Source organism: Eumetopias jubatus, unplaced genomic scaffold, assembly GCF_037043125.1.
Source record: "Eumetopias jubatus isolate StellerSeaLion01/CBP00866 unplaced genomic scaffold, mEumJub1_p1.0 scaffold_4, whole genome shotgun sequence".
Taxonomy (NCBI): Eukaryota; Metazoa; Chordata; class Mammalia; order Carnivora; family Otariidae; genus Eumetopias; species Eumetopias jubatus.
Genome location: NW_028274810.1, coordinates 83,853,045 through 83,878,991, shown reverse-complemented (window position 1 = coordinate 83,878,991; position 25,947 = coordinate 83,853,045). Strand labels below are relative to the sequence as shown.

Sequence of the window (25,947 nt, the reverse complement as noted above, 5' to 3'; positions counted from 1 at the left end):
GACCGGAAGGAAGAAGCCGAGCCCAAGGGGCAGAGGGATCCTCAGCCTGATCTTGGGGGGCCCCTGAAGCCAGGTGGCCCCCAGGTCTCCTCCAGGACACTGAACAGACCCTGGAATCAGCCCAGGGCAGGCCCAGCCCTTCCAGCTGTCCTGGGAAGCCTTACAGCTCTGACACCCTCCCCAAAGCTTCTCAGGCACATGCCAGCATACAGCCTGAGGACGCACAACACGCACACACACCCCCAAAGTGTCCCCATCTGTGTGTGCGTCCAAGCCCAGCCTCCTTGAGGAATCGGGCTGTGGTCCCCCTCACCATCCCATTTGCTAGGTTATTTATAACCTAGCAGGAACTCACACGTGGTGGAGATTCGACTCCCCACCCCCAGCCCTGAGCTCTCCCACTGGCTTCGGAGCTGATCCACTTCAAGGGATGGAACGAGCCAGACTCGGGGAGTGAGCCATGGGGGCCCACCAGCACCAGGGCCCACGTGGAAAGGTGAGGCACAGAGCAAGGAATCAGACCAAAACACTGGGGGAAGAGCAGGTAGAGGAGCCCCCTGAAGCCCGCCGAGGGCCACACTTGCCTCCAGCCCAAGATGACACTCTGTGAGACTGTGGGTTTGATCGGGAAAGGGCGGGGGCTCTCACCCTCCTCTCCTGAGTCCCGGGAGATAGGCAGGGCCTGGCAGGAAGCAGGGGCTCTGAAGCTAGACTGCTGGGGTCCAGATCCCAGCCCTGGCCCTCTGGAGCTGTGTGACCCTGAGCAAGTATCTCCCCCTCTCTGAGCTTATTTCCTCCCTACAAAATGGACATAATAACAGTACCAACCTCAAAGGGTTGGGAAGATGAAATGAGATTATCCAAACAGGTTCTTGGCCCAAAGCCCAGCTACTTCTCAGCTGGGTGACCCGGGGGCCACTGCCTGGCCTGAACCCCAGTCTTCCCATCTGCAAACGGGACAACACAGCCCAGAGGGTCCTGAAGACTGAAGCACTGGGCTCTGACATACGGTAAGTAGCCAGCACACACAGACTGCTTTCTCTTTTCCTCAGCTCTCAGGGGGCCCCGTGATTCCCGACCACCCCCAGCTTCTACCCGTGATCATCTTTATCTCCTGTCACTAAACACACGGAGGTTTTTAAAAATCTTGTGCCGCCGAATCTGAACAGCTCCTCGAGGGACCCATTCTCCCCCGACTTTTGCGGTGAGCACCCTGCCTTGTCAAATATAGACGCTCCATAAATACCTGAGGGATAGATGGATGCAGGAATGAAGGTGACCAGGGTCACAAGAGAACAGGTGTCGGGGGGAAGACGGAGTAGTCGGAGCCTCGTGAGGCGGCCACAGGGGCAAAGGGCCCGGCAGCTCCGCAAAAGGTTACACGGAGAGTCGCGAACAAGCCAGGAATTCTACGCCCGGGCCGTGCATTCGAGGGAAGGGAAAACATGTGTCCACGTAAGTTTAAAAAAAAAAAACAAAACATAGCCGCCTTATTCATGATAGGCAAAAAGTGGAACCGAGCCAGGTGTCCATCCGCTGACGAGATAAGTAAGAGATGGCACGTCCACACAACGGAATACTACACCACAAAGCAAGCCCTGAGGTCCCAGCACCTGCTGCCCCACGATGAAGCCTGGAAACGTTACAGCGGGTGGAAGAAGTCAGCCGCAGAAGACCACACAGTGTGGACGCGGCCCACACTGACTGCACAAGGCAGATCCGCAGAGAAAGAAAGGAGAAGAGATGGCGTAGGGCTGGGGGGCTGGGGGCAGATGGGGAGTGACTGCTAAAAGGGACAGACTTTTGGGGTGAGAAAAATGTACGAAATTGGGGATGGCTGTACAACTCTGTAAATATACTAAAACCCACCGAATTAGATGCTTTAGATGGGTGGATTGTATAGTACGTGAGTCAAAACTCAATAAAGCTGTTGTTTGGTGGGGGGGTAACAAAACAGTGAATGTGAGACTGCGGCTCAGAGAGGGTAAGGAATTTGCCCAGGGTCACACAGCAGAGCCCAAACTCAAATACTCAGATGGAGGGGAGGTAAGCTCTCCCCCGGCTCACCTCCCTTCCCGTGGCATATCCCCCAACCACACCCCAGGTGAAGCTTCCCCAGCCCCCCGCCCCCTCACCCAAAAGGGCAAACATTGACTCTGCAGACCGCAAGTGGGAGAGGCCCAGCACCACGACTGCCTCCCCTGTGCTTGTCAAAGGCCACTTTGTCAGGTGGGACCATTGGGAGGGGGCAAGCCTGGCCCAGAGTGACCCCAAGAGAAGGTGAGGCAGCTCCAAACTCAGGCTGGCCCCTCTCCACCCCTCTCTGCCACTGCCCCCGCCTCCGGCATCAGGGGTTCTGCGGTGCCCTCAGTCCGTGCGGCTGGCCCTTGGTTGCCCTCAGGGAGAGGCGTCATAGTCTGTGGCCTTGCCAGGAAAGGGGGCAGGAATGGGGGCGGGGCCCCGTGGTAAAGCCCCTCGGTAGCTAAAGACAAGTCTGTCTGTACCCTGCCCCCACCCCTCACCCTGTGCCACGCTCCACTAGGCTCCCAGGCGCCAGCCCCTGCCTATCTCAGCCGGCAGCCACCAGCTCCCCCCTCCCCACCCCCGGCCGCTGGTTTCCACGCTCTACTCTCCACGCAGCGGCCCATCCATCCTGCGGGCCGGGCCTGTGCCTGACAGGTGCTCCATATCCCCCGTACACCCCTACCAGGCTGAACTCAGGTACGAAGCTTGCCCCCACTCAGTGCCCTGCTCCAGTCCACCGCTCCGCACCTTCTCTGTCCCTGCCTCCGGTCCCCCATCTGAGCACTACGAGGGGAAGGGGTGACCTCAGAGAGCCGTGCAGTGCAGACTGCAGAGCAGGGGCCGTGAAGGATCCCAAGGAGGGGAAACCAAAAGCTCCACCAGGACCCCCCCCCAGCCCTCGGTCCCAAGCATGAAGTGGAAGGTGCCAGAGAAAACCTCAGTGCCCCGCGTCCCCTCCCGACACCAATCCACCCAGCCTCCTCTGGGTCCCGCACACCCTCGTGTCCAGCCAGCCCGCACTCCGTCCACTGCCCAAAGGCAGATCCCTGACCACTGAGCTCAGAGGGAGTCCGATGTCCACTAGGGATATAAGGGCCCTAAGTGCCCTGGCCCCCACGGGCCCCGCAGCCCAAGGGTGAGGCAGGCCCGCCTCTCCTCACGCATCACTTGACCACAGACGGCTTCCCTGACCAAATCTTTGGGTCTCACCTGTGCCCTCAGCTGACCCTCTGCAGGCAGGCCAGAGGCTCCAGGCTCCAGTCCCACCAGCATGGCCCCGCCCCCCGCAGGGTGCTCCACAGGACCAGCCCCGCCCCAGGCCAGAGCAGGGCCCCAAGGAAGGCTGCATGAGGCCCAGCGGTCCGGCCCGAGGCCTGGAGCAGACAACACCTGCAGGAGAAGGGCCTGCGCTGCAGAAGTGGGGTTCAGAGATGGGACAGCTCGGAAGGGCTGACACTGGGACCAGTCCTGTTCCCCAAACGCCAGGATGGGGACAGGGGTCACGACTGTCACTTCAGTGGTGACAGAGGCCTCTCATGACCACTGCCCCCGGGATTACCAGCCCTGGTTACCAGCCCTGGGCACTGCAACGTGCGGCACTCTGGGCTAAGTAGACCCCAGTCCTTGCAACTGCTCTGCCGTGAGGCGGTTAGCACCCGGCTTCACAGAAGGGGTACAGTGAGTGGCCCGAGGTCACCCCGCTGACCGGCAGAGGTCACAGTCAGAGCCCAAGTGGGGCCAGCGTGCCATCTATCACAACCACCCCTCACACACATCCATCCAAACACCAGCGGGGCCAGGGGGCGAAGGGGGGACCCAGCCCGCACGGTGCCCTGGGCCCTATGGGCTGTGCCTCCCTCCCACCATGTGCCGGGGACAGTCACCGCTGAGCCGCCATCCACACTGCCCCCCGACCAGGAGCACCCCCGCCACACCTCATGACCCAACGGCATTTCTCATTACCAATGCTGCTGCAACCCCTTAGCAGCCCTGACCTCTCCCCACCAGAAATGCCAGCTGCACCCCGTTACTGCAACAGCCAAAGATGTCCCCGCGCCTTTCCCAATGCCCAGGTGCTGACACCTTCAATGCCCAGCTCAGGCCTCACTTCGTCCTGGAAGCTTCCCCCTCCGACCCTCATCCCAACAACCACCCCCATCCCTGCTCAGGGCCCCAAGGTCAGCATGTCCTGGCTGGGCCTCCTCTTACCACTGGGTTCAGAAATGCCCTGGTTAGTAACAGGGTTCCCAGAGACGGAATCCCCAGGACACCTCATGCTGAAGATTCTGACGCAGGGTCCGTACCGGGTAAGTGGTTAAAGGAAGGAACGACCTCGCCTGGCCTCCCTGACCCCAGCTGTCACTCCTCAGGGACACAGAGCCACACCCATCTCCCTCCTCCCCAGCGTTCCGTGAAGAACATATAACCGAGTCTCTGAAGGAACCCGAGGTTTGAGTTTGCAGTGTCCCTAGAGGTCAGGCAGAAGACAAAGCTCCGAGTCCCTCGGCCCCCTGCCCCCACCCTTGCCTTAATCACTGCTAAGGAGGCCACAGATGACCAGCTGCCCCTCTGGCCTGGGCTCCCTAGACTCTGGGATTAAGAGCTGGGATTAAGGACGGACACAGCCCTGGTAGCTCAGAGCCCCAGCGACGTGCGTGTGTGCGCGTGTGTGCGCATGGACATGCAGGTGCGCACGTGCAAGCACACTCGGGGGTGCTTCCAGGCACAGTGCATGCACAGTCATGTGTGTGCACCTGCCGGTGGGCTTAGGTGGGCTTAGATGCCTGTGTGGGTCTGGCTGTGTTTGCTTGAGAGCCACATGTGCTTGGGGGGGTGGGGGGGGACGTGTGTGTGTGTCCCTGTCTGTGTGCGCCTCTATGTGTTCACGTATGTACATGGATCTTGTCTCCACGCGTGTGCACAGGACCAGGGGGTGTGCTCGGGTCTCACACACACAGGCAGGTCCGTACGCATGCGCGTTTCTACGTGTGCATCAACCTCCCTGAGGTAGGGAGGGCATCTCCCAACTTGTCCCACTACTCTCCCAGAAGCTGCTCATGTCCACGGCCACCCAAGGTGTTGGGGGAGAGCTCCCCACAGCTGAGAAGGGGAGAGGGAGCAACCTGGGTTTTCCTGGCTCGCCGGGCCTGAGCCACTGAAACAAGAGAGTAGGCCGGGGGACATGAGGGCCCCATGCATCAGCACAGACCCACGGTGACACTGTCACACACATGAACGTGTACATAGACTCTGTCCCTTGCCCGGACCCAAACTGAACCATGGCCTTAGCCCCACAGGGAAAAAGGATCCCCGTGGGCTCAACCACCATCTCATGGACTGTCCCCCACACACAGTGCCGGAATCCCTTCTTCTGGATCTCAGACTGTCCCCGGCAGGCCTCGCAGTTCCCCTGCCCCACATGAGAACAGGACTCAGCCAAGCCGGGGCTCGGCTCCCAGAGGCCCCCAAGGAGCCACTGCCCTGGGGGAGCCATTCTGCCTTCACTGCCGGGGGGTCCTGAACAGTCCAGCGCTGTCTTTGGGCCCCATGTCCTCATGTGAACAGCAAAGTGGGAGGTCGATTTCCGGTAGCCCTCGGCCCTTGAAACTGCACTTCTGCAGGGGTGGGTGAAGGCATGGGGAGGGTTAGGGGGAGGAGGGGAGTCTGGGTCCCGGAGGATGAAGAGGAAGGAAGGGTCCCTCCAGTTCTGACCCCAACTACCCCCTTGGCCTGCAAGACCCTTGTCCCGCCAGGGACTCCTCAGGTCCTGGTCCCCCTGAGTGGCAGTCAGGCAGATGAGAGGTTCCAACCAGCAAGGGAGGGAGTGGAGCGTGAGCCTCTGGGGAAGCAGAGCAGGAGGAAGGAGAGATGGAGGAGGGTGGGAGGCAGAGAGGGAAGGAGAGAAACAGTAGGCAGAAGGGGGGGTGGGCAGGGGGGCTGCCGGGGAGGGCAGGGGCGGGAAGATCTCCGGTAACCAAGCCTGAGCCTCCGGAAGCCCACGGTGTGTCCACCTTCCAGAGAGGTGGAGGCCAAAAGGACCCGGTGTGCCCTCCTCCCCCAGCTACATGAGGCAGGGAGGCTGCATCTCTGAGAGCAGCCTCCTCAGCTCCAAGTCTGGGGATCCAGGAGCAGGGGCTGGGGAGGACAAGGTGTGAGGCCAGGGGACGGGACGTGTGAAAGGGAACGATGCAGAAACGTCAGGACCGGGGCAGGGAAGGCAGCGAGTCTGTGGGAGGGCGGAACCGGGAGACGATGTAAAGGGCTAACGGCCACAGTATCCAAGCGAGGGCTCCAAGGAAGTGAGGGTGGGACCCCACGGGGAGCGAGAAGCTAGGGCAAAATGCAGCAACAGAGTTGGGGCTCAGCAGAGAACCCTAACACGTGGAAGAGGGCCACGGCCTAGAAATCTCAAAGGAGGGAAGAGAGCAGGGGCTGAAGAAGGGCTCGTGGAGCTTGAGAGCCGGGGAGAGGTCAGTAAAGGATTCCCGGAGGAGGGGACATCCGTGCTGGGTTTTGGAGGACACGGAGTCCCGTGGAGAAGGGAACAGTCCACAGAGAGCGAACAGCACGTCGGCAGACGTCCAAGATGAGAGAAATGATGTCGTACTCTGTGCCCAGGGAGCAGCTGGGAGCCGCGGGTGCGAGCAGCGAGGGTGCACAAGGCGAAGGGAAGAAGCTGCAGAAGTCCCCTGAACGTATTGAAAGGGATCCGTCCGGCACCGAGTCTTGGGTGAGGGACGGCTTCCCAGCAGAGGAGGGTGAGAGCTGGGCTGCCGTCGGGCAGAAGAGAGACAGGTGAAGAGCAGAAACATGGTACAAGGGCTGGGGCCCTGCCTGGGAGTCAGGGGACACAGTGCTTAGTCCCAGCTCAGAGACCGGCTTGCTGGGTTACTTTGGGCCAGCCACCACACCTCTCTCAGCCTCCGTCTCCCCACATGCAAAAGAAGAAGGCTGAACTACCAGATCTCGGAAGATCCTTGCTAGGACTAGAAATCACTCCTTTGGCCTCAGTTTCCCCTTCAGGACAATGAACAAGCTGGACAAGAGTGTTTCCAAGGGCCCTTCCAGTTGAAGGCCTCTTCGGCCCTCTGATCTCTCCCCAGCCTAGGATGACCTCAGCCCATGGCCCAACCAGACAGAAAACAGGCAGCAGAGAAAAGACCCATGGGGAAGCCGAGAACCCCCGGGCCTGGATCAGGGCCTCTCCCACAGCGGCCACCCAGGCTCAGGTACTGAGCCCTAAACTCATCCTCTCAGGGCCCCACACTTCACAGTTCGCGGTGCACGAGAGAACACGGAGCAGTGCTTGTACACCACAGAGCATTCTAGACTGCCTGGGCTCAAATCCTAGTAAGTATGCCACTCTGTGAGCCTGGACAAGCTCCTTAACCTCTCTGTGCCTCAGTTTCCTCTTTTGCGAAATCACGAAAACAGTACCTCCCTCATAAGGCTGTTGTAAGGGTTCAGTGAGTTTTTATACATAAAATGTTTGGCAGAGAACCCTGCACAGGGCAGGCATTCAAAAGGCATAATTCAATATTAATACTATCACATCTGTGCTCTTATTGGCATCCCGTGCCAGCCCCTCGGGGCAGTGAGGCTGCACCCACTACAAGACCAACATCCCCTACCTGCAGGAGGGAGCCCAAATGCCCTGGTTTGGACTCAAAGCCCACCATGGAAGTCTTCGAAGCCGACACCCCGTGGGCTTCAACCATTCAGCCCCCAGATCACCCCATGGCACAGGGCCAGGTACCCAGCAGGTGCCCAGTGAATGTATTAAATGCAAGAAACAACACACTCTCATTAGACCCAGTTACTAGACTTCCTGCCCAGTGCTTCCCCCCCCGCCCCCCATCCAGGAGACCAGACTCACAGCCCAGCCCCCAGGCCACCTGGATTTGACGGATCACGTCTCAGAGGCTGGGAAGAGAGGTGGTGTTCAGGGTGATGGGTGAGGGAAGAGGCTCGTCCCACCCTGGGCCCAAGAGGAACCACAGATAGGCCACGTGAAGGAAACAAGCTGCCTCTCCTCACCACCCCCTGTCCCCCGCAACCCAGCTGTCCCTTCCCAAAGGGGCCACCCCAGGGCCAGGCCCTGGCCTCATGTCTCTCTGACAGTTCCTCAAATGTGAAGACTGGAAGGGCCCCTGGGTCGCCCCGTCCAATCTCCCCACTTCACAGATGTGGAAAGTAGAGGCTCAGAGGGGGAAAAAGCTGCCCATGGTCACCTGACAAGCCAGTAGCAGACTCACCTCTGAAACAAAACGATCTTAGAGAAAGCATAATTAAAATAAGTTAAAATCAAAGTAACTATCCAGCAGCAGCTTCCTTTTACCTAGCCGCCAACCAGGTAGCTAGTTGCGTCACCCCCAACACTGCCCCTCACCACAGCCTAGTGAGCGAGGCCTTGCTGGCCCAAGGCTTGCCCAAGTCCACTCCGAACTGGGATTCGAACTCGGCTGGGTGAGGGTGGCGGGGCCTCCCTCCCTGCTTCTCTTCAATACCTGCTGCCCCTGAAACCTCACACACAGGCGCCCGCACGACACACACCCACCGCCAAGACACATCTCACTGAACAAGGCTCGCCGACAAGACACAGGACGCACACACGAGATACACCCACACACCCACAGCCCCTAGCACAGGGCTCAGCACACAGCAGGTGCTCAAAAACGGCTGCAGAATGAATAAATTCATGGAGCAAAAGATGGCCTCATGCACGAGCACACAGAGCCACACACCTGCTGGGCCGGCCCCACGCCCCCGACGTCATGGCATCTCCGAAGCACAGACTCCACCGCCTGCTAGCTGCCTCAGCTCGGGCACACTGCCTACCCTCTTGGGTCTCTGGGTCCCCATCTGCAAAATGGGGTAACAACACCCCCCTCACAGGGTCGTGGTAAGAACTGAAATAAAGCATGGTGAGCACGGCAACCGGCACCCTATGAGTACTGGCCATTATCACCGTCCTATTGTCGTCACCATCTGTGCCTGTCTTCCCCAGTGCAGGGAGCATCTTTTGTTTTTTTAAGATTTTATTTATTTATGCGAGAGAGAGAGAGAGACAGCACAGAGGCAGAGGGAGAAGCAGGCTCCCCGCCGAGCAGGGAGCCCGCCGCAGGGCTCGAGCCCAGGACCCTGGGATCATGACCTGAGCCGAAGGCAGTCACTTAACCCACTGAGCCACCCGGGTGCCCGCCCAACACAGTACACATCTCGAGGTCAGGAGCCAGAATTCAGCTGCGGACACCCCGACCTCTACCTCCATGGCAGCCTGGCCCCCAAGCGGGGGGGCAGTCCCCATGTGGTGGGCCGGTGAAGGGGAGCTGGGAACATGGGCGCCCACCCCCAGCCATGGGCTCTGCCAGGCACGCTGACAAGCAAGAGTATCCTTCCCCTGCTCCCAGTAGAACCCTGACTGCTCAGCCCCCAAAGCCCCCACCTGGCTCCTCTCAAAGCCCAGCCCAAGGATGGGCACCATGGGCCACCCACAGGCCCACTGGCCATCAGTTTGCCGCAGTATTTCCCAGATCCCACTGGTGATTGATCCTAAATTATCCTTATTAAAGTCTGGGCTGGTGAATAGGGCTGAGGGGTGGGTGCAGCGTGCATGGGGGGTGCTGGCGGGTGGTGCTTGGGGGGTAGACTGAGCTCTAGGGGAGCTTGGGCTGACGCTGATCCCAGGGTGAAGCAAGCCCACCGCCCATCCCCGAAGCAGGAGGAAGACCCTAACCAGAGTGATCCCCACCCCACCCCTCAGGCTCCCCTCCCCATCCCGTCCCCAAAAACCCTGGCCCCGAAGGGGGTGTGATGACAAGGGCAGCAGTAGGACAGACGAGACTCCAGAGCAGGCGAAAGGGTACCTCAACACGCAGCTGCCCCGGGGCCTGGCTGTGTGAGCCCTGGCAAGTGGCTTCACATGGCTGAGACTTCTCAGTGAGGGGAATGCCACAGCCTCTGGGAGTGGCCGGAGGCTCAGCGAGCCCACGAGCCCACGTGAGGCTGAATAACAAGCCCCAACCTTTGGGCAAGGCTCCAGGCCATCTCTGGGCTTCTCCCACCTGTGAGATAGCAGCTTCTCCCTTTTAGGGCAGCCCCCACCTCTAGGGTTCTACTTGGGTCAGCCATGATCATTCCAACTTGGTTCCCACTCTCCAAGGGGAAAGCCTTATTCCCACCCCCAAAAGCAATTCCTCAGTGAGACCGAGAGAGGGACAGGAAAAGAGCAAAACCAAAGCAGGGAAATGGAAGAAATCAGTATTTACAGGAGCGCCCACTTCTCATCAGGCACTTTATTATTTCATGTTGTTCATGCTCAAGCAACTCTTTTTTTTTTTTTTAAGGAAAGTGAATTTTTTTTTAATTTATTTACTAGAGAGAGAGAGAGAGAGCATAAGAGGGGGGAGGGTCAGAGGGAGAAGCAGACTCCCTGCCGAGCAGGGAGCCCGATGCGGGACCCGATCCCGGGACTCCAGGATCATGACCCGAGCCGAAGGCAGTCGCTTAACCAACTGAGCCACCCAGGCGCCCATGCTCAAGCAACTCTTGAGATAGAGGTACTCTGAGCCCATTTTAAACAAGAGAATGGGGCTCAGAGAGGCTAAGGAAACTTGCCAGAATCACACAGCTAGAAATTGCAGAAACCAGGATTTCAACACCAGTCACTTGGCTCTGGGCCCCTGCTCCTTCTACTACCTCAAGATACAGCATCAGGTTTGGAGACCCCAAAACAGATGGCACCAAGGCCCGGGTGGGGGCCCCGGGGTGGAAAGAAGGCAGCCCTTGACCAGCTGGGTCACAGAGGTGGTAGAACTCTCTCCACCTGGTATAAAGGGCTAGCACAGGCCTTCCCTGCCCACCACCATCAGCAGCCGGGTAGGGAAGAGGCCAGATCATTTGTCAGGGGCCACCCCCACCCCCATCCTGCCGCTGGGCCCTCAGCCATTGCTGCCCAGACTCCCCCCCTGTAATCACAGCTTCCTGTTTGGTGTTTGAGACTAGGCCCGGTCAGTGGGGGGAGGGGAAGCAGCCACCCCTCTGGCCAGGGCCTGCTCTGGGCGGGGGGGGGGGGGCGGGGGCGGAAGTAAAGGCTACCCAGCCTCCTGGAATCTTGGGAGTCTGGAAGCCAAGGCAGGGCCCCCCATCCTCACAAGGCGGCCAGTCAACAAAATATTTACCAGACACTGGCCTGATGTGCCCAGGATGTGGTGGACCGTTAGTGGGGACAGCAAGACAAGCCAGGTGGTCCAAGACCAGCCCAGACCCCACCCCCTGCTGGGCTGGGGGGGGCTAGGAGCAAGGGCTGGGCCCCTAGGACGGCTCCTGGCAACCTCCCCCCCCCAACCCCAGACACAAAATCACAGGCTTCCAAGCAGCTGAGCTGGAGCCCAGAGCCACAGCGCCTCTGTCCACCCAGATATGGTGGCGGGCGCCTTGGCAGTCAGACCGCAGGCCCACCCCACGCGGCCCTGGGGCGCCTCCCAGCCCACGGGCACACGCTTGGGCCTGGCAGACTTCCGCCAGTCTGTCCCTCTCTGTCCCTCAAACCACCTCCAAAGGAGACAACACAAAGCCCCAGCCTGGGCTCCAAACCCCCCAGTACTGGTTTCCTTCACTCATTCACTCACTCACTCAAACCGTTCAATTCTGGGCCAGGCGCGAAGTTGGCCTTGGGGCTCAGCAAAGAAGACAACAGCCACAAAGCCTGCCCATGGGGGTTCACGGTCTATCAGGAAAGCATTCGAGCTGCGGGAGCTCCACCAAGTCACTCGGGCCGCAGGAACCTTAGGGGCAAGGGGGCCACGACTCAGGGATGGGGCGGCAGGGATGTAGATCTGGGCCCAGCACGTGACAACTTTCTGAGGGTCAGCGGCCTGGTCACCTACGCAGAGAGTGAGCCCCGACACTGGGGGCATCCCGTGCGTGCCAGGGGGAATGCCGGGTTTTTAGACCCCCCTCCTCCTGAAGTTCTAAATACTTCCCGTCTCCTGTGCCAGGACCAGACCCGAGTCCCGCCCCCTATCCTGCACAGTCCTCAGCGCTCTCCCTCAACCCAAACCCGTGACCCTCAAAGTCGCCCATTTTACCGATGACAAAGCCTTGTGAGGTGGGGAGAGGAGCAAGGGCCCCACAGCCAAGCACTGGGTAAGCCCTGCCCCCACCTGCAACCTGCGGCTAGTGTCGCCCACCTCCAAGGCCAGGGTGAGAGTAGATGAGGAAAGATAAGGGACACAGCCAGCCCAGAGCCTGGCCAGAGAGCAAGTCCTTGTGAAAGAGTGGGTATCATGGGCTTCATTGGGGGGGGGAGGAGACCCCAGCGAGAAGCAACTTGTCCAAGGTAACAGAGCAAGAGGGGGTAAAATCAGGATGCAGGCCCTGGCTCCATTCCAGCTCAGCTACTTTCCAGCTGTGTGACCTGTGGGCAAGTCACTGAACTTCTCTGTGCCTCCGTTTTCAGTAAAATGGAGGTTCTAATCATTCGCACCTCCAGAGATGATTAGGAGGATTCAATGAGCCAATTCAGAACAAGTGCTTAGTGCGCGGGGCATTCAGTGAGCATTAGTTTGCCGTTTCTGTCATTAAGCCCTTCCCAAATTATACCCACAGCCCCGGGGCGGGGTGGGGGCGACAAAGACAGATGGAGACTTTACCCCTCCCGTCCCAGCTGCCTCGGTCTGCTCCAGCCCTCAGCATCCTACTGCGGCCCCCTCTAGAATGACCCGAACAGCAGCGGGGTCTGGGGCGGGGGAGGGAATGGGGGGGTCCCAGCTCCAATGGGAGGGTTTGGAGGGACGCCTGTGGCAGGGTCTGGCTTCTGAGGAGCTCTGTCTCCACCTCTCTCTCCCCTTCAGGAAAGACCCCCCCTCACCCACCCCACTGGTGCCCCGGCCCAGAACTGCCCTGCCCAGTGCTGCCCTGGGGCCTCAGGGACCCCATATCCCAGTCCATGAGGTGGGAGGAGCCATCTGTTTTCAAAAGGCCAAACTGCTTTTTTTCTTTTTCTAAGATTTTATTTATTTAATTGAGAGAAATAGCACAAGTGGGAGGGAGGGGCAGATGGAGAAGCAGACCCCCACTGAGCGGGGAGCCTGACACGGGGGCTCGATCCCAGGACCCCGAGATCATGACCCGAGCCAAAGGCAGACAATGTAACTAACCGAGCCACCCAGATGCCCCTAAACTACTTTTTTCTTCAGCAGAGCTCAACCCCACACCAACCCCCAACACGAAGGAAGAAACATACTGAATTCGCAGCTGGAGGCTCTGTGTGGCTCCCCAGGGAGTAGAAGGCACCGGGTCCCCATCCCAACTCTGCCATGAGGATAGTGTACCCCCAGTAGCAGTCCTGTAAGTCAAGTATTTGTCCCCAGTTGACAAGTAAGAGAGCCTCGGGTCAGGGCAGGCTACAGCTTGCTCTGTGCCACATGGTGACCACTTTGATTGCATAGCTTAAAACCTCCTCCTCCAGGAAGCCCTCCCTGACCTCTCGAGGCCCCCTCCTGGAAAGGCCCTATCTCCTGAGAGCTCACTCCATGGCAGGCTGTGCTCATTCTACCCAAGGAGCTCATTTTCTCATCACAACATCTCTGTGAGGTTGGCACTGTTATAGTCCCCATTTTACAGATGAGGAAGTTGAAAGAGAGAAATCCCTCACTCAAAGTCACACAGCAGGTGTCTATCCCTGAAGCCCCTGCCACCTTGGGGGCTAACAGACAGCAGGCCCCTGTGGTGTCCCTGCATCAGAGCCTGGCCTCCAACAGCCCCAGGGTCCCCAACTTTTAATTTTTACAGTGAGGACAATCTTGCTCTGACAACTCGGCATTCACAGTCAACCAGGGTAGCTGGAGAAGAGCACGGTGCCCAAGGACAGGGGAAAGAGTCGTGGTGGGGAGGGGGCAGGCAGGAACCACAAGGCCTGGCGGTGGGGCTTCAACAGAAATCCTTGCTTGATTCCCCCCTCCCCATGGTCCCATCCCCACCTTTCCCCTACCCCTACCACACTCCAGGCCCTGCAATTGCAACCTCATAAAAGAACAAGAAATCGAAATTTGTTGACTGTCGACTCTGCGCCACTGTGCTGGGAGCTTTCCACATTATTAACCTCTTTTGTGGTTGTCCTTCTGTTTTACGAAGACGGAAACAAGGCACAGAGAGGTTAACTAACTTTCACAAGGTCTCACGGCCACAGAGTACTGAGTTCCTGTCACTGGGAATATTCAAACAAGACTAGATGACACCGAAAATTTCTTCCGGTCCTGACCTTCTAAATGAACATGTTTCCAAGCTAAGACTTGCAGAATCGCCACACTCCAAGCCTTTCTGGGTGGTTACGGAGGTGGCCCCGAAGGCGGACGTCCCTCAGAGTCCTGGTCACCTGGTCTCTCAGGAGAGACGACTCCCCAAAGCAGATGCCAGGACACACACACACACACACACACACACACACACACACACACTCACTCCCTTTCAAGCTGGTGGGCAGACCAGGGGTCATCTTGTCCCTCCCCTGCCCAGAGCCAGCCACCGCCCATCGAGTGATGTCCTTAGAGGACCCTGCCATGGAGGCCAGTCCTGGAGCCATCCTGGGTGGGGCTCTTCTGGTCTCACCTCGGTCCCTCCTGCTACAGGCATCACCCTCTTCATCTGGTGTGGAGTCCCTGGCAGCTGGGCACAACCCTTTACGCTTCTGGCTCCTGGGCCAGAGGAGGTGATGTTCCTCCCGGACAGCCTAACCCCTGGGAAGATGTGAGGCGAGGAGAGAGGATCCCCCCCTCCCACCTCATCTGGAGCCCCTCCCAGTCAAGCCCACCATCTTGGCCTCCAGGCCCAGACCCTGTGAGGGGGTGTTATCTGCCACTCAACTTTGGTCTGAACCACACCCACTCTAACTCGCCCTGGGGTTCAGGGACCCTGTCTCACCGAGGCCGGCCCTCCAGAATAGTCTTCCACCTCACAGGCGCTCACTTCCTTCCTTCCACCACCCCGTGGGGCATGAATTATATTAGCCTTGTTCTATTAGTGAGGAACAGTGGTTCAGCAAAGGATGGGACTTGCCCAGGGTCATACAGCTCGAGATTCCTGCCAGGTCTCCAAATGTAAAGCCTTCTGTCCTAAGCCCCTTTTCATTCATCTATACATCAAACGTCTACTTCTGTGAACGAGCACACATATCAACTCATCACATTTTTGAGAAAGGTGTTAGCAGCCCCATTTTACAGAGGGGAAAATAGAGGCCCAGAGAGATGACACAACGTGCCCAAGGTCACAGCATGAGTCAGTGGGGGTAGCAGGGTTTGAACCCAAGGCTGTGTTATTTCCAAGCTTTTGATTTCAAAAATGGTCTTTCAGAAAGAAGCGTGGCTGAGAAGGTGACCCAGGTGCTAGGATGGGCTGGGTCCCAGTCCCACCCAGGGACCTCTGCTCCACCCCCTTGGGGGAGCACTGGGGATGAGGCAACCAGCCCACCAGGCACGTACTCGACTTGGCATTCGATACTCCCTCTACCCTTAGTTCAGCTCCCAGATGGGGAAGGCCGCTGAGGAGCTTGTCTGTCCAAGAAGCAACCTCTGAATCCATGCCTGTCCTCCTCCCATTTTACAGACCGGCCAACCAAGGACCATGGAGACACGCAGGAACAGGGTCGGCACCTGGGGGATGCCTGAGAGACCTGGAGCCTGTTCAGCCTGGGGAATGACGGAGAGGCACAGCTCCTAGAACCAGCCAAGGAGACTGGGCCTAGAAACCCCCAGCTCATCCCCAGCCCGGGCTCCAGACATGTGTCCATGGGGCAACTCACCTGGGACCTGGGTCCCTGGGTCCCTCAAAGTGGGGAGATGGCCCTTCTTTTCTATACCTCCTCGGCTCCCCCTAATGGAGCGGGGACTGAGCTCAACCCCACAGCTGTGTGGTCATTCAAAGGAACACTCAAGGGGTCACCGTGTACATACATACTCACCTCAACCTGCACACACTCTGCCCCCCTCAACGGTACATGCCCCATGCACCGGGTCAGCCACGCATCCACAAGCACATGCACGCACGCACGCATGCACACACACATTCCCATGGGTCCAAGCACACACCCACCACCGAGGTCTCTCCCACACACACACTCACCAGCCCCCCCCCCCCAAGAAGCACACATAGCCACGGCCACTGGTACACACAATAGGTCCCCCCCACAGGATCCACATACAGGTAAGGCATGGTGGCACCCAGCCATGTGCTGAACTGACGCTCATCCCTCATCCTTCACCCCTACACAGCCCACAGGTCCCAACGGAGGGGATCAGAGACACAGGGTCACCCTCACTCACCCCCTCAGGTCACCTTCACACAAGTCACCCTCCCACCCCTCCCCCTCTCCAGGCCCCCACTGTCCTCCCCAAAGCGACCGTCGGAGGAACCAAACGCACACCTCCCCGCCCCGGGGCGAGCCCACCCAATTCCCTAAAAGTGGCCGCGGTCTGGGCACACCCACGAAGCAAAAGCCACGTTCGCTCAAGACCCACGACACACCCAGCCCGGGCCCCGCTCCCGGCGACCCCCGGCCCGCCGTCAGGCCCTCCCCGCGCCTCTGGACCCGAGGCAGGGGACCCCGCTCCGCCCGCGGGGCCGCCGGGGAGGGGCGCAGCGCCCGCGACCCGCAATCCGGTTCCCGCCGGGTCGCCCGCCGGGGAGGGGTCCCCAGAGCCCCGAAGGCGGCCGGCGGCGGGGGCGGCCTGCCCCCACGAGGTCAGCCCTCGGGGGGTGGGAGGGTGGCGTCCGCGGGAGGAGGGGCGCGGGGGACTGGGGGCAGGGGGCCGGGGAGGGGTGGGGGGGCGCGGGAACCGGCGCGCGTCACTCACCCCCGCGGCGCGCCCGGCCAGCAGCAGCAGCAGCAGCGGCGGCAGCAGCAGCCCGCGGGCCCCGGGCCCGGCCCCGGCCCCGGCCCCGTTCCCGGCGCCTGCCCCGTGGGCGGCCGCGGCGCGGTGCGGTGGCCCCGGCTTCATGGCGACGGCGGCGGCGGCGGGCGCCTTTGTTCCCGAGGCGCGGCGCGCGGGGCGGCTGCTCGGCGGCGGCGCGGCCCGGAGGCTGGACCGACGCGCTCCCGGCTCGGGGCTCCCGGCTCGGCGGCCCGGCTCCGCCTCGCAGCTCCGCGCCCACAGCAGCCGCGCCCGCAGGAAGCGTGCGCCGCCGCCGCCGCCGCCGCCGCCGCCGCCGCAGCCGCAGCCGGGCCGCCCCCAGCGCGGGCGGAGCGGGAGGAGGGGCGGGGGGCGGGGCGGGCCGGAGCGCTCCCCCCCGTGCCCCCTGCCGCCCCGCCCCCGCCCCCGCCGCCGGCCCCCTAGACCCCCCGCCCGGGCCCTGCGCCCCCTCCCCGCCCCTTCCCCCCGCCTCCGCGCCCCAGCCTTCGCCGGCCCCCCTGCAGTGGCTGCTGTGCGACCTGGGACCCGTGGGCTGCCTCGCTGAGCCTCGGCCGCGAGGATGGGGATCCCGCAGAACGCTGCGCTCCCCCGAGGGCTGGCGGGAGCGCTGGAAGAAAAGGATCCCGCGTGGGAAGGCAGGAGGACCTGCCTGGCTCATTTGAGGGTCTGAGTTGATGGGCGGCATTTGTGTGATCACTAGCAGCTTTCCCCTAAGGGTACCTTTCACGTGGCTCTTCCAGGACCCATCACCCCCCCCCAAGCCAGTGGACACAGTGGGCCAGAGGTCACCCAAGTCCGGGGCTTTGGCATCTTCAGGACACCTCAGACCAAGCCTGGTCCTCTCTGGGCCTCCGTGTCCCCTGCGCACCTGAGGGTTGTAGGCTTCTGCCCCTGTCACGGGATCTGCAGAGGAAAAGCTGGGCAGGCCTGCAGTGGGGCTGCTCCCCCACCAGCTGGGCGGCCCCAGCTCTCTGACACTCCTAGAATGGAGACCCCTCCCCACCTCTAGTGCAGCTGGTGTGAGAAGTGGTGTGCCCAGCGCTGGCCTGGCCTGTCTCTACTGCCTTCCCCCCGCCCCCTCCAACGTTCTCTGCGATTTACTTTTTATTCAAGTCCCCACCGCGAAGCACATGAGCTCCAGGAGGGCAGGGTCTGGGCCATCTGGTTCACCGCTGCGTCCCCCACACTAGCAGGGACCCTGGCACGTACTGGGAGCTCAAAAATCAATTTATTTCAATGAATGTGTTTGCCATTCACCTGTGCTCACCTGGCCCCAGGTGTTGGGGGGGGTGGGCAAGGTGAATATTGATTAAGCCCTGACCCCGGGGCGGGCATGGCCCCACGCGCTTTATGTGAGTTGTTTCATTTCACCCCACGAAGTAGGTGTGTTAGTGCCTTCACTACCTAGATGGGAAACTGAGGCCCAGAGAGGGCAGGCCACTTGCTAATAATGATGGCAGGCTGGAAGTCTGCCCCTGTGTCTGGCACCCCGTCTCAGGCCTCCTATCAGGAAATAAGAACCAAACTGACCTGAAACTGGAACAGTTCCCCCAAGGAAAAAGGGAACTGAAACCAGGACAAATGGAGCCAATAGGGAGAGGGCTGGGATTGGGCCAAGAGGAAAAGACCCTGGGGAGCCAGCCATGATTTGGGGTGTCAGGGGGACTGGGACTTGTCCTTCAGGGCCTGGTGAAGAGGTCCGCTCAGCATCAGGTTGAGCTGAATCAGAAGATGCTCCCTCAGAGGGAGACGGCACAGCTTGGAGGTGAAGCACGCTGGCTCTGGGTTGGGCAGGTCCCAGTTCTGCCAGTTAATGAGATGTGGGACACTGGAAGCTCTATCCGAGCCTTAGCTTCCCAGCTATGAGATGGAAATAATGACCACGCAGCGTTCGTGCACTCGTTCGTCATTCTCCAACCATCACGGGAGTGCCTCTGTGTGTCGGGCACGGTGCAGGCACCAGGTCGTGCTCACACGAGCTCTCCCCTGCCGTTGTGCTCTGGGTTCAGTAAACGTGGCTGGGATGGTGCTTATAAAGTAAGGCACCTGGTTAGAGGGCTAGTCACCTCCCAGAAGTGCTGCCACAGGCGAGGGAACAGACCGGTTCTGAGGAGCTTCCAAAGGGCAGAGTTAGGGCCAGCAAGGCTAGGAGGGGGGTATGAGAAGCCAGTTGGTGTAAGCTGGGGCGGGGGGGCGGGGGACTCACGAACAGCTGGAGCTAGCCACACATGGCTACTCGGAGAGGTAGTGGATACTGTCTTGGGAGGTATGCAAGGCTCTGAAAACTAGCTATCCGGGGGGCCGCTAGGACATCATGCACACGGTGGGCAGTGAGCATGGCTCATCTTTAGAGATTCCTGCCAGTTCTGAGACTTCTAGAAGTTGCAGCCCCTCTTCCAGGACCTGGGGGGATGGGGGGAGGGGGGCGGAGGATCTTCAGGCTGGGCCGGCCAGGAGCGCCACCTGCTGCGCGTGGGAGGCACTGGTTGCCGGCAGAAGTGAGCCAGGGTCCGGACCCCTGAGGGTCTCATCCTGCTCCTCACCCACCTGCTGGTGCTCTTCTCGGGGTTCACAGATGTTCCCCTTCATCGGCCCTCCCCTCCACCTCCCCTGTGCCTATCTGGGCCTTCCAGCTCCGCCCCAGCGCCTCGGGGTCTCCCTTCACCCACCGTGGTGACCCACACAGGCATTTGGCCCTCCAGGCCCCTCTGAGGAGCCTCGCTGACTTCCCTGGGCAGGGCTGGACAAGCCCCATCTTTGTGCTCCCCACCTTGTTTTACTGGCTCCCCCGGAAGTGGGAGCACCTTGGTATCCCCAGAGGACAATAATCGCAGAGTTCCAGCAGAGCTGAGTGTGGGCCCTGCGCTGCTCTGAGAAGTGCGCATGACATTATCCTCACAGAGAAGCTAGGAGACCTGCCCAAGGTCACACAGCTGGTGAATGAGAGCTGAGATCCTGACCCGGGCTCTTAACGATCGCACTGTAATGCCAAGTCTGGAGGTAGGTCAGGAAACTTTGGGCGAATGAAAGAGTCAGTAAGGGGATTCCCACCGTCGCGTGAACACAACCAACTCGCGGACATACTGGGATGAACCTGGATCCAGATCCGCCCTGGCAGGCACGCCTGACCTCCATACCTCACCACCGCATCCAGTCAGACGGTTTCTCTGCCCTCAGCCTGGCCCCTGGGCTCCAACAAGACAGCCCAGGGGATGTGGGAGCCTCGGCCAACACCTTTGAGCTCGGTGCCTGAGTCACCCTGTTGACAGTTGCATCTCCAGGCCTGGCATACAGTAGGTTCTCAATAATTGTTGCCTGACGCTACCCGTCCCCCAGAGGTTTGGCTCCACAGACTGGCTCTTTGTCACCCATCATTGCCGTGTAAGATGAGAACCAGGATCCACGGAGGGCTTCGTGCTCACCAGGCACTGTTCTGAGCAGCTGCTGGCAACGGTCTCCTTGGCTTGTCCCCACAGTCCTGTGATGTGGGGACAACAAACACACTTGCCACCATGAGGACCAAAGAGTGAACACTTGGGAGCCCTTCCAACAAAGCCTGGCCCCCGGGGAGTATGATGCATGCATTTGATGTTCACGTTTTATACTCGGGGAGACGGGCTCTGAGAAGCTGGTGACAGGCCCCATGTGGCCGAAGCGGGCCTCCCGACAGCTCCTCACGGTGCCATCCCCCGTGGGCACAGGGGCACTGCCGCTGTGGGCCCCATGTCCTGCCAGGCCCAGGCCACAGGGCTAGGAGACGGCTGGGGGGACGGGCCCAGGGGTGCGTCTTCCCAGCAAGGGGAGGGAAGGGTACAGAGCTGCAGGGATGTGGGGAAGGGGAGGGAGCGCGCGGGAGGGGCAGGAGGGGGAGGGCACTGCCATTCTAGAAGCCATCCTACTAGCACACCCCCGTTCTTGGGAACAAATTGCACATTTGGAGTCATTTTCCTGGAAGAAGAAAAAAAAAGCCTCTCTAAAAATATTTTTTCTTTCTCACCTCATCCTGGGGCTAGAGCAGTCCGGCTGGGTGACAGCCAAGGAAGGGGGTGCAGGGGGGTGACCCGGAGCGGGACGAGGGCACGAGCAGGAGGACTGAGTGGGGCGAGGAGACCCCCCACCCCCCGAGACCGTGGGATCTGAGCAAGCACCACTGTTGTTGAGGTATTTGGTGGGTCTTGTGTTTCTCTGAGAGCTTTGAGGTTCATAGGGACTCCTTCCAAACCTCAGCCTCCGGTTCTGGAGCCCCTGCTCCCAGGTCAGGCGGGCACAGACTGGGAGCCAAGGGAGCTGGCGTCCCAAGGTGGGCGTGGGCAACGGACAAGCAACCACATTCGCGTGGGACAGGTCCCTGCTCTGTCCCTCACCGCCTGCGTGGCCCCTCGCCCTGGGCCTCAGTCTCCTCCCCCATACATGGATCAGGTCCAGGGCGGGGGGGGGGGGGGGGGCGGCGGGAGGGGCGCAAATTTCATTCCCAGCACCCTGCAGGTGGCCCCGGCACAGCGCCTGGCAGAGGGCAGGAGCAGGGAGGGACTTAGCAGCCCGGGCTCTGAGGGGAGCCCTGGGGACTCTGGAGTCAAATCCCGGGTCTACCACCCCCTGCCCGGGGACCTTGGGCCACGTTCCTGCCATGGAAGTTAGAGTGAGTGACTGTCCCACTCCAGGGTTTGAGGGAGGTGAACAGGGTAATGCAGGGCAGCACCCCACTCAGGGCCAGACCCATGGTCACGACCCGATTGGCGGCTGTTTTCCCGCCATTCCCTGCGTGGGGCGCTCCAGGCCTGAGGTCGGTGGGTCGGGGGAGGGGGGGGCCCTCTGCTGGGACTGAGAGGCCGGGGCTGAGCCACCTCTGGAACGGGTCAGCTGTGGCCTCCTGAGAACCCCTGGTCCAGCCCCACCGCAAAACGCATCTGCACCCTGGCCGCCGCAAAGCGCTGGGAAGCTTCCCGGAGTCCTGGGGAGGGTGTGCAGGGGCCAGAGCCGGCTCTCAGAGGCCAGCACACACTGGGGCAGCGTGTGCCTCCCAGGCCCTCTGATTTGCCAGGGACCATCCTGCGCTACAGCAGTTTCGGGGGCTGTTGCCTATCGCCGCGTAACAAGTTACGCCAAAACACTGCAGCTTAAAACAGCGACCAGCCCTGACGGTCTCACCCAGCTCCTGTGTGGCAGGAGTTCAGGAGCAGCTGAGCTGGGCGGGTCTGCCCTGGGGTCTCCCACAAGCCTGCAGTCCTGGAAGGCTCCGTGGGGGCTGGAGGCTCTGCCTGCAAGGTGGCAGGTGTGACTGCTAGCAGCAGGAGACCCTGGCCCCTCCCCACGGGGACCTTGCCTTAGAGTGTCCTAGACAGGGAGCAAGCAATCCTCGAGAAAGAGCGTACTGGCGCTGCAATGTCCTGTGTGACCTGGCCCGGAAGTCACACCCCAGGTCTCCACAATGTCCTCTCGTGTCCCTGCGTCCCTATTCATCTGGGGGGAAAACACCAGGAGGCAGGGGCCCATTGCATGAGGGCTACTGAGCAGCGATAACTCAGTGCTTCTGCCTTCATGCTGGAAAGCGTCCCAGTTGGGAAGCTAAATTGAGTCGTCGCTCTAGTGAAGATTCCAAGGGCCCCAACATGGCAGGGAAAATTGGAGGCAATGATAATTAACAACAACTCCTACTTATGGCTTACTCTGTGCCCAGCCCTGTGCCAAGTGCCCAAAGGGAGGAATAAGATTCACAGAGGTTGCACAGGGCCAGTGGAGCTGGAATCATAAAAAGACTTAGAGGTTTTAGTTTGAAAGTTTGGAGCGGAAGCCAGGGATGTGGCCCCATAAAGTGGCACCAGGGCCTCTGGTCATATTCACAGAGACATGGGGCTGCCCCCGTCAGCCCCACCCACCTGACCTCATACCATCCCCGTGAGGGTGCCAGGGCTGGGTTACCATTCCAGTGACAGTTGGCTCAGAGAAGTCAGTGATTAGGCAGAGGTAACCCAGTGAGTCAAAGGCAACACTGGGGCCTGTGAGCTGGATTCATATGACCATACCCTGCCATCCCAAGCCAGAGTGAGGGACTAGCCCTAAACCCAGGAGAACCTGGGGACGGAGGGGAAGAGGGGAAGCTCCATCTTAGGGCAGTTGCTGGACCTCTGGTCTCTGGGTGGGACTCCACTCTTGAGCCCCTCAAGCCAGGGGGAAACCCATCCCAGCCCTGACCTTGGAGGCGGGAGCCCCTTGGCCTCTAGAATGCTTTCTTTAGGTAGCAGCACCCTCGTGTGGCTACAGCTGGTAACTACATGAAGTCCCCAGGTTCCTCCCGCAAAATGCTTTGCTCTCCAGCGCCTCCCACTTCTGAAACCCGACTCTTGAGCGGTAGAGAGAACACAGCTATTCCTGGGGCTAACAGAAGGTGGCAAGAGAAAGACGGCACGAATAGAGCCCTGGACTTGGGGTAGGGAAACTTCAGATAAAATCCTTACCTTGTTATTGACTCATTCGTTGTATGGCTGGGATCTCAAACTCCTCATCTGTATAATGGGCTGATAATGTCTACCCACCCTTAGCCCCGAAGGCTTTCATGAGGATCAAGGAATCACAAATATGGATGTGCTCTGTAAACCATAAAGCACTGCGACCAGGTAAAAGACCATTATATAAACGGTGTTGGAGGGACTCCGGAAGGGAAACCCAAGAACACAACTATCTGGCTGGTGGCAGCCCGGGATACCCCATCCTGGAGCAGAAGTGGTGGGCAGCCAAATGCGGAGGTGAACAGGAGCCCAGGAGAGAAACTCAATCCTGCAGAGGGAGGGTCCTGCCCCGGCCCCACCCCGTCGTGTTGCCCAAAAGACTTGCCTCAGATCCCAAACCTATTCCCCCGAGGTGGGGCAACCCCATTCCGCACAGGACCGGTGTGAGGAACAGCTGGTTCACAGCAAATGACTTTATATGTGATGGACAAGGGTTGTTGGCTTCACCAGCACCCGTGCGCAGATGCGGGATGAGTGAAGTCAAAGCTAAAACATGACCCTACTAGCCCTTCACTGCACCGATGTGCCGGGCACAATGCTGAACTACATACTTTCACGTAATCCTCACAACCAACCTTTGATATAAAGCTTCTATTACTTCCTTCATTTTGCACAGAAGGAAACTCGGCCTCAAGAGATGACATGCAGGCACCTGGGGGTCTCAGTCGTTAAGCGGCTGCCTTTGGCTCAGGTCATGGGCCCAGGGTCCTGGGATGGAGCCCCGCATCGGGCTCCCTGCTCCGCGGGAAGCCTGCTTCTCCCTCTCCCACTCCCCCTGCTTGTGTTCCCTCTCTCGCTGTGTCTGTCAAATAAATAAAATCTTTAAAAAAAGAGAGAGATGACACGGGGTAAAAGGGATTAAACCCCAAGTTTGACCGTACCGCCTCCCCAGGCCTCCAAGACACAGGCCTGAACACGGTGGTGGGGAGGGGGCTTCTCACGGTGCCAAGCTAGTACCTGGCTTGCTACCACGAAAAAGCACCAAGACAAAACATTTCACGAAACGCTAAGAGTGAAAGGGAGAGAGAAGAGAGTGCGAACGTAAGTGGTCCGGGTGGAAAGGAAGAAAACCAAGTGAACGAATGCCAGGTACGTGCCGGGCAGGGCACACCCATCTAGCAACAGTGTGGCTCACGCAGCACCAGCGCTTCCGAGGGAGAGCGGGGCGCCTACAGCTCATGCCGCTCGCCTAAGGTCACGAAGCTGGTGGGCGGGCAAACGGCAGAGCGAGATCTGGGCCTCCTGCTTGGCCTGCGAGCGTCCCGGTAAACCCACTTCCCATCCATGACTTTCCAAGGCATGACGTGAGATCCCCACCCATGAACGTATTAGCACCTTCAGTTTCCAGCGGGGAGTTTGGTTTAAGACGAAGTAACACCTGCAGGTCCAGTGAGTGGAGGGACCCGTATTTGAACCTGGTCTGGTTCCAGAGCCATGACACTCAAGAGTCGCACAGACAGTGACAGATGGCGATGCCCCTCAGTAGCGTGTGGTCTCTGGTGGGCCCATGAGGACTATCAGTGAGAGAAGCCTCAGGAAGGACCTGATTTCAGCTGCTGATGCACAATCATCGAAACCTGCCTTAGCTTAGCTTCCTTTCCCTCCCTTTATCCCCAGGGCCGCAGAGCCTGCTAGTGACAGTCCCTTACCTTCGGGAGGGGATCCGGCAAAGTGCTTTCTGTGACCCGCCTGGGGCTCCACTTACAGACATGAGGTAATGCGGGCTCCCACCTGGCCTCCCTGGCTGAGCCTATCCTGTAGCTGCCAACACTGACCAGTCTTCGTGGGGCAAAGGTGGTCAAAGGATGAGCATTCCCAGACATAGGTGGCAGGCCCACCTCCGTGAGCTAGAGCCTCCTGAACTAAAAACTGGAAGGCGGCCCCAATCTGAGGGTGATGAGCAAGATGAGCAAGCTAGGCTCCTGGGCCAGCCTGAGTGGGCCGGACGAGGACAGCAGCAGCCCAAACTGAGGAAAGGGAGGGGGGCATCGGGAGGGGAGGCTGAGACAGCCCAGAGAGCAGTCCGAGACACCTTAGGGGCCGCCCACCTCAGAAAATGAGATGCCCCAGCATGTAACGGAGCTGGGAGACATCCGTAATTGACTGGATTCAAATCTAGACCCAGGCTCACAATGCTGCAAAGGCGAGAGCAAATGAAGAGCATCAAACTGGGTCCCGCCGCAGGGCACCGGCTCTTTGACGATGTTCCCTGTGACTGATGGGCAGACCCTGGGCCGAGGGAGGCAGATACTCTGATTTTTCAATAGAAGTTGGAAATCTGGACTAACAGTCTTGCTTTTGAAAGCACAACAAAGGCTAAAGCCAACATCTTTGGGTCAAAATGCACTCCAGAGCTCTCAGTCGGCCACCCCAGCCATATTCCCAATCCCACCCCCACCATCCTGCAAACAGAAATCAAACAAGCAGGAAAAAAGTCATAGAGAAGGAACGGGCTGTCCTGGGGCACTAATGTTAAGGGGGAGAGGAGGCGTTAACATAGAAGCACAAAC

General features: G+C 59.7%; 1 protein-coding gene across 1 annotated transcript in view; it reads right to left on the bottom strand.

Annotated features, from left to right (window-relative positions):
• The window catches only part of SDC3 (syndecan 3), a 33,534-nt gene extending 16,516 nt beyond the window's left edge, over positions 1 to 17,018 (bottom strand). Inside the window, exons 1-3 of the mRNA XM_028113589.2 lie at positions 16,875 to 17,018; positions 16,546 to 16,748; positions 14,635 to 14,720 (exon numbers count right to left, since the gene is read on the bottom strand). Of these exons, the coding sequence (XP_027969390.2) occupies positions 14,635 to 14,720; positions 16,546 to 16,748; positions 16,875 to 17,018 (433 nt within the window). The remainder of the gene's footprint in view (positions 1 to 14,634; positions 14,721 to 16,545; positions 16,749 to 16,874) is intronic.
• Between the last annotated feature and the right edge of the window lie 8,929 nt (positions 17,019 to 25,947).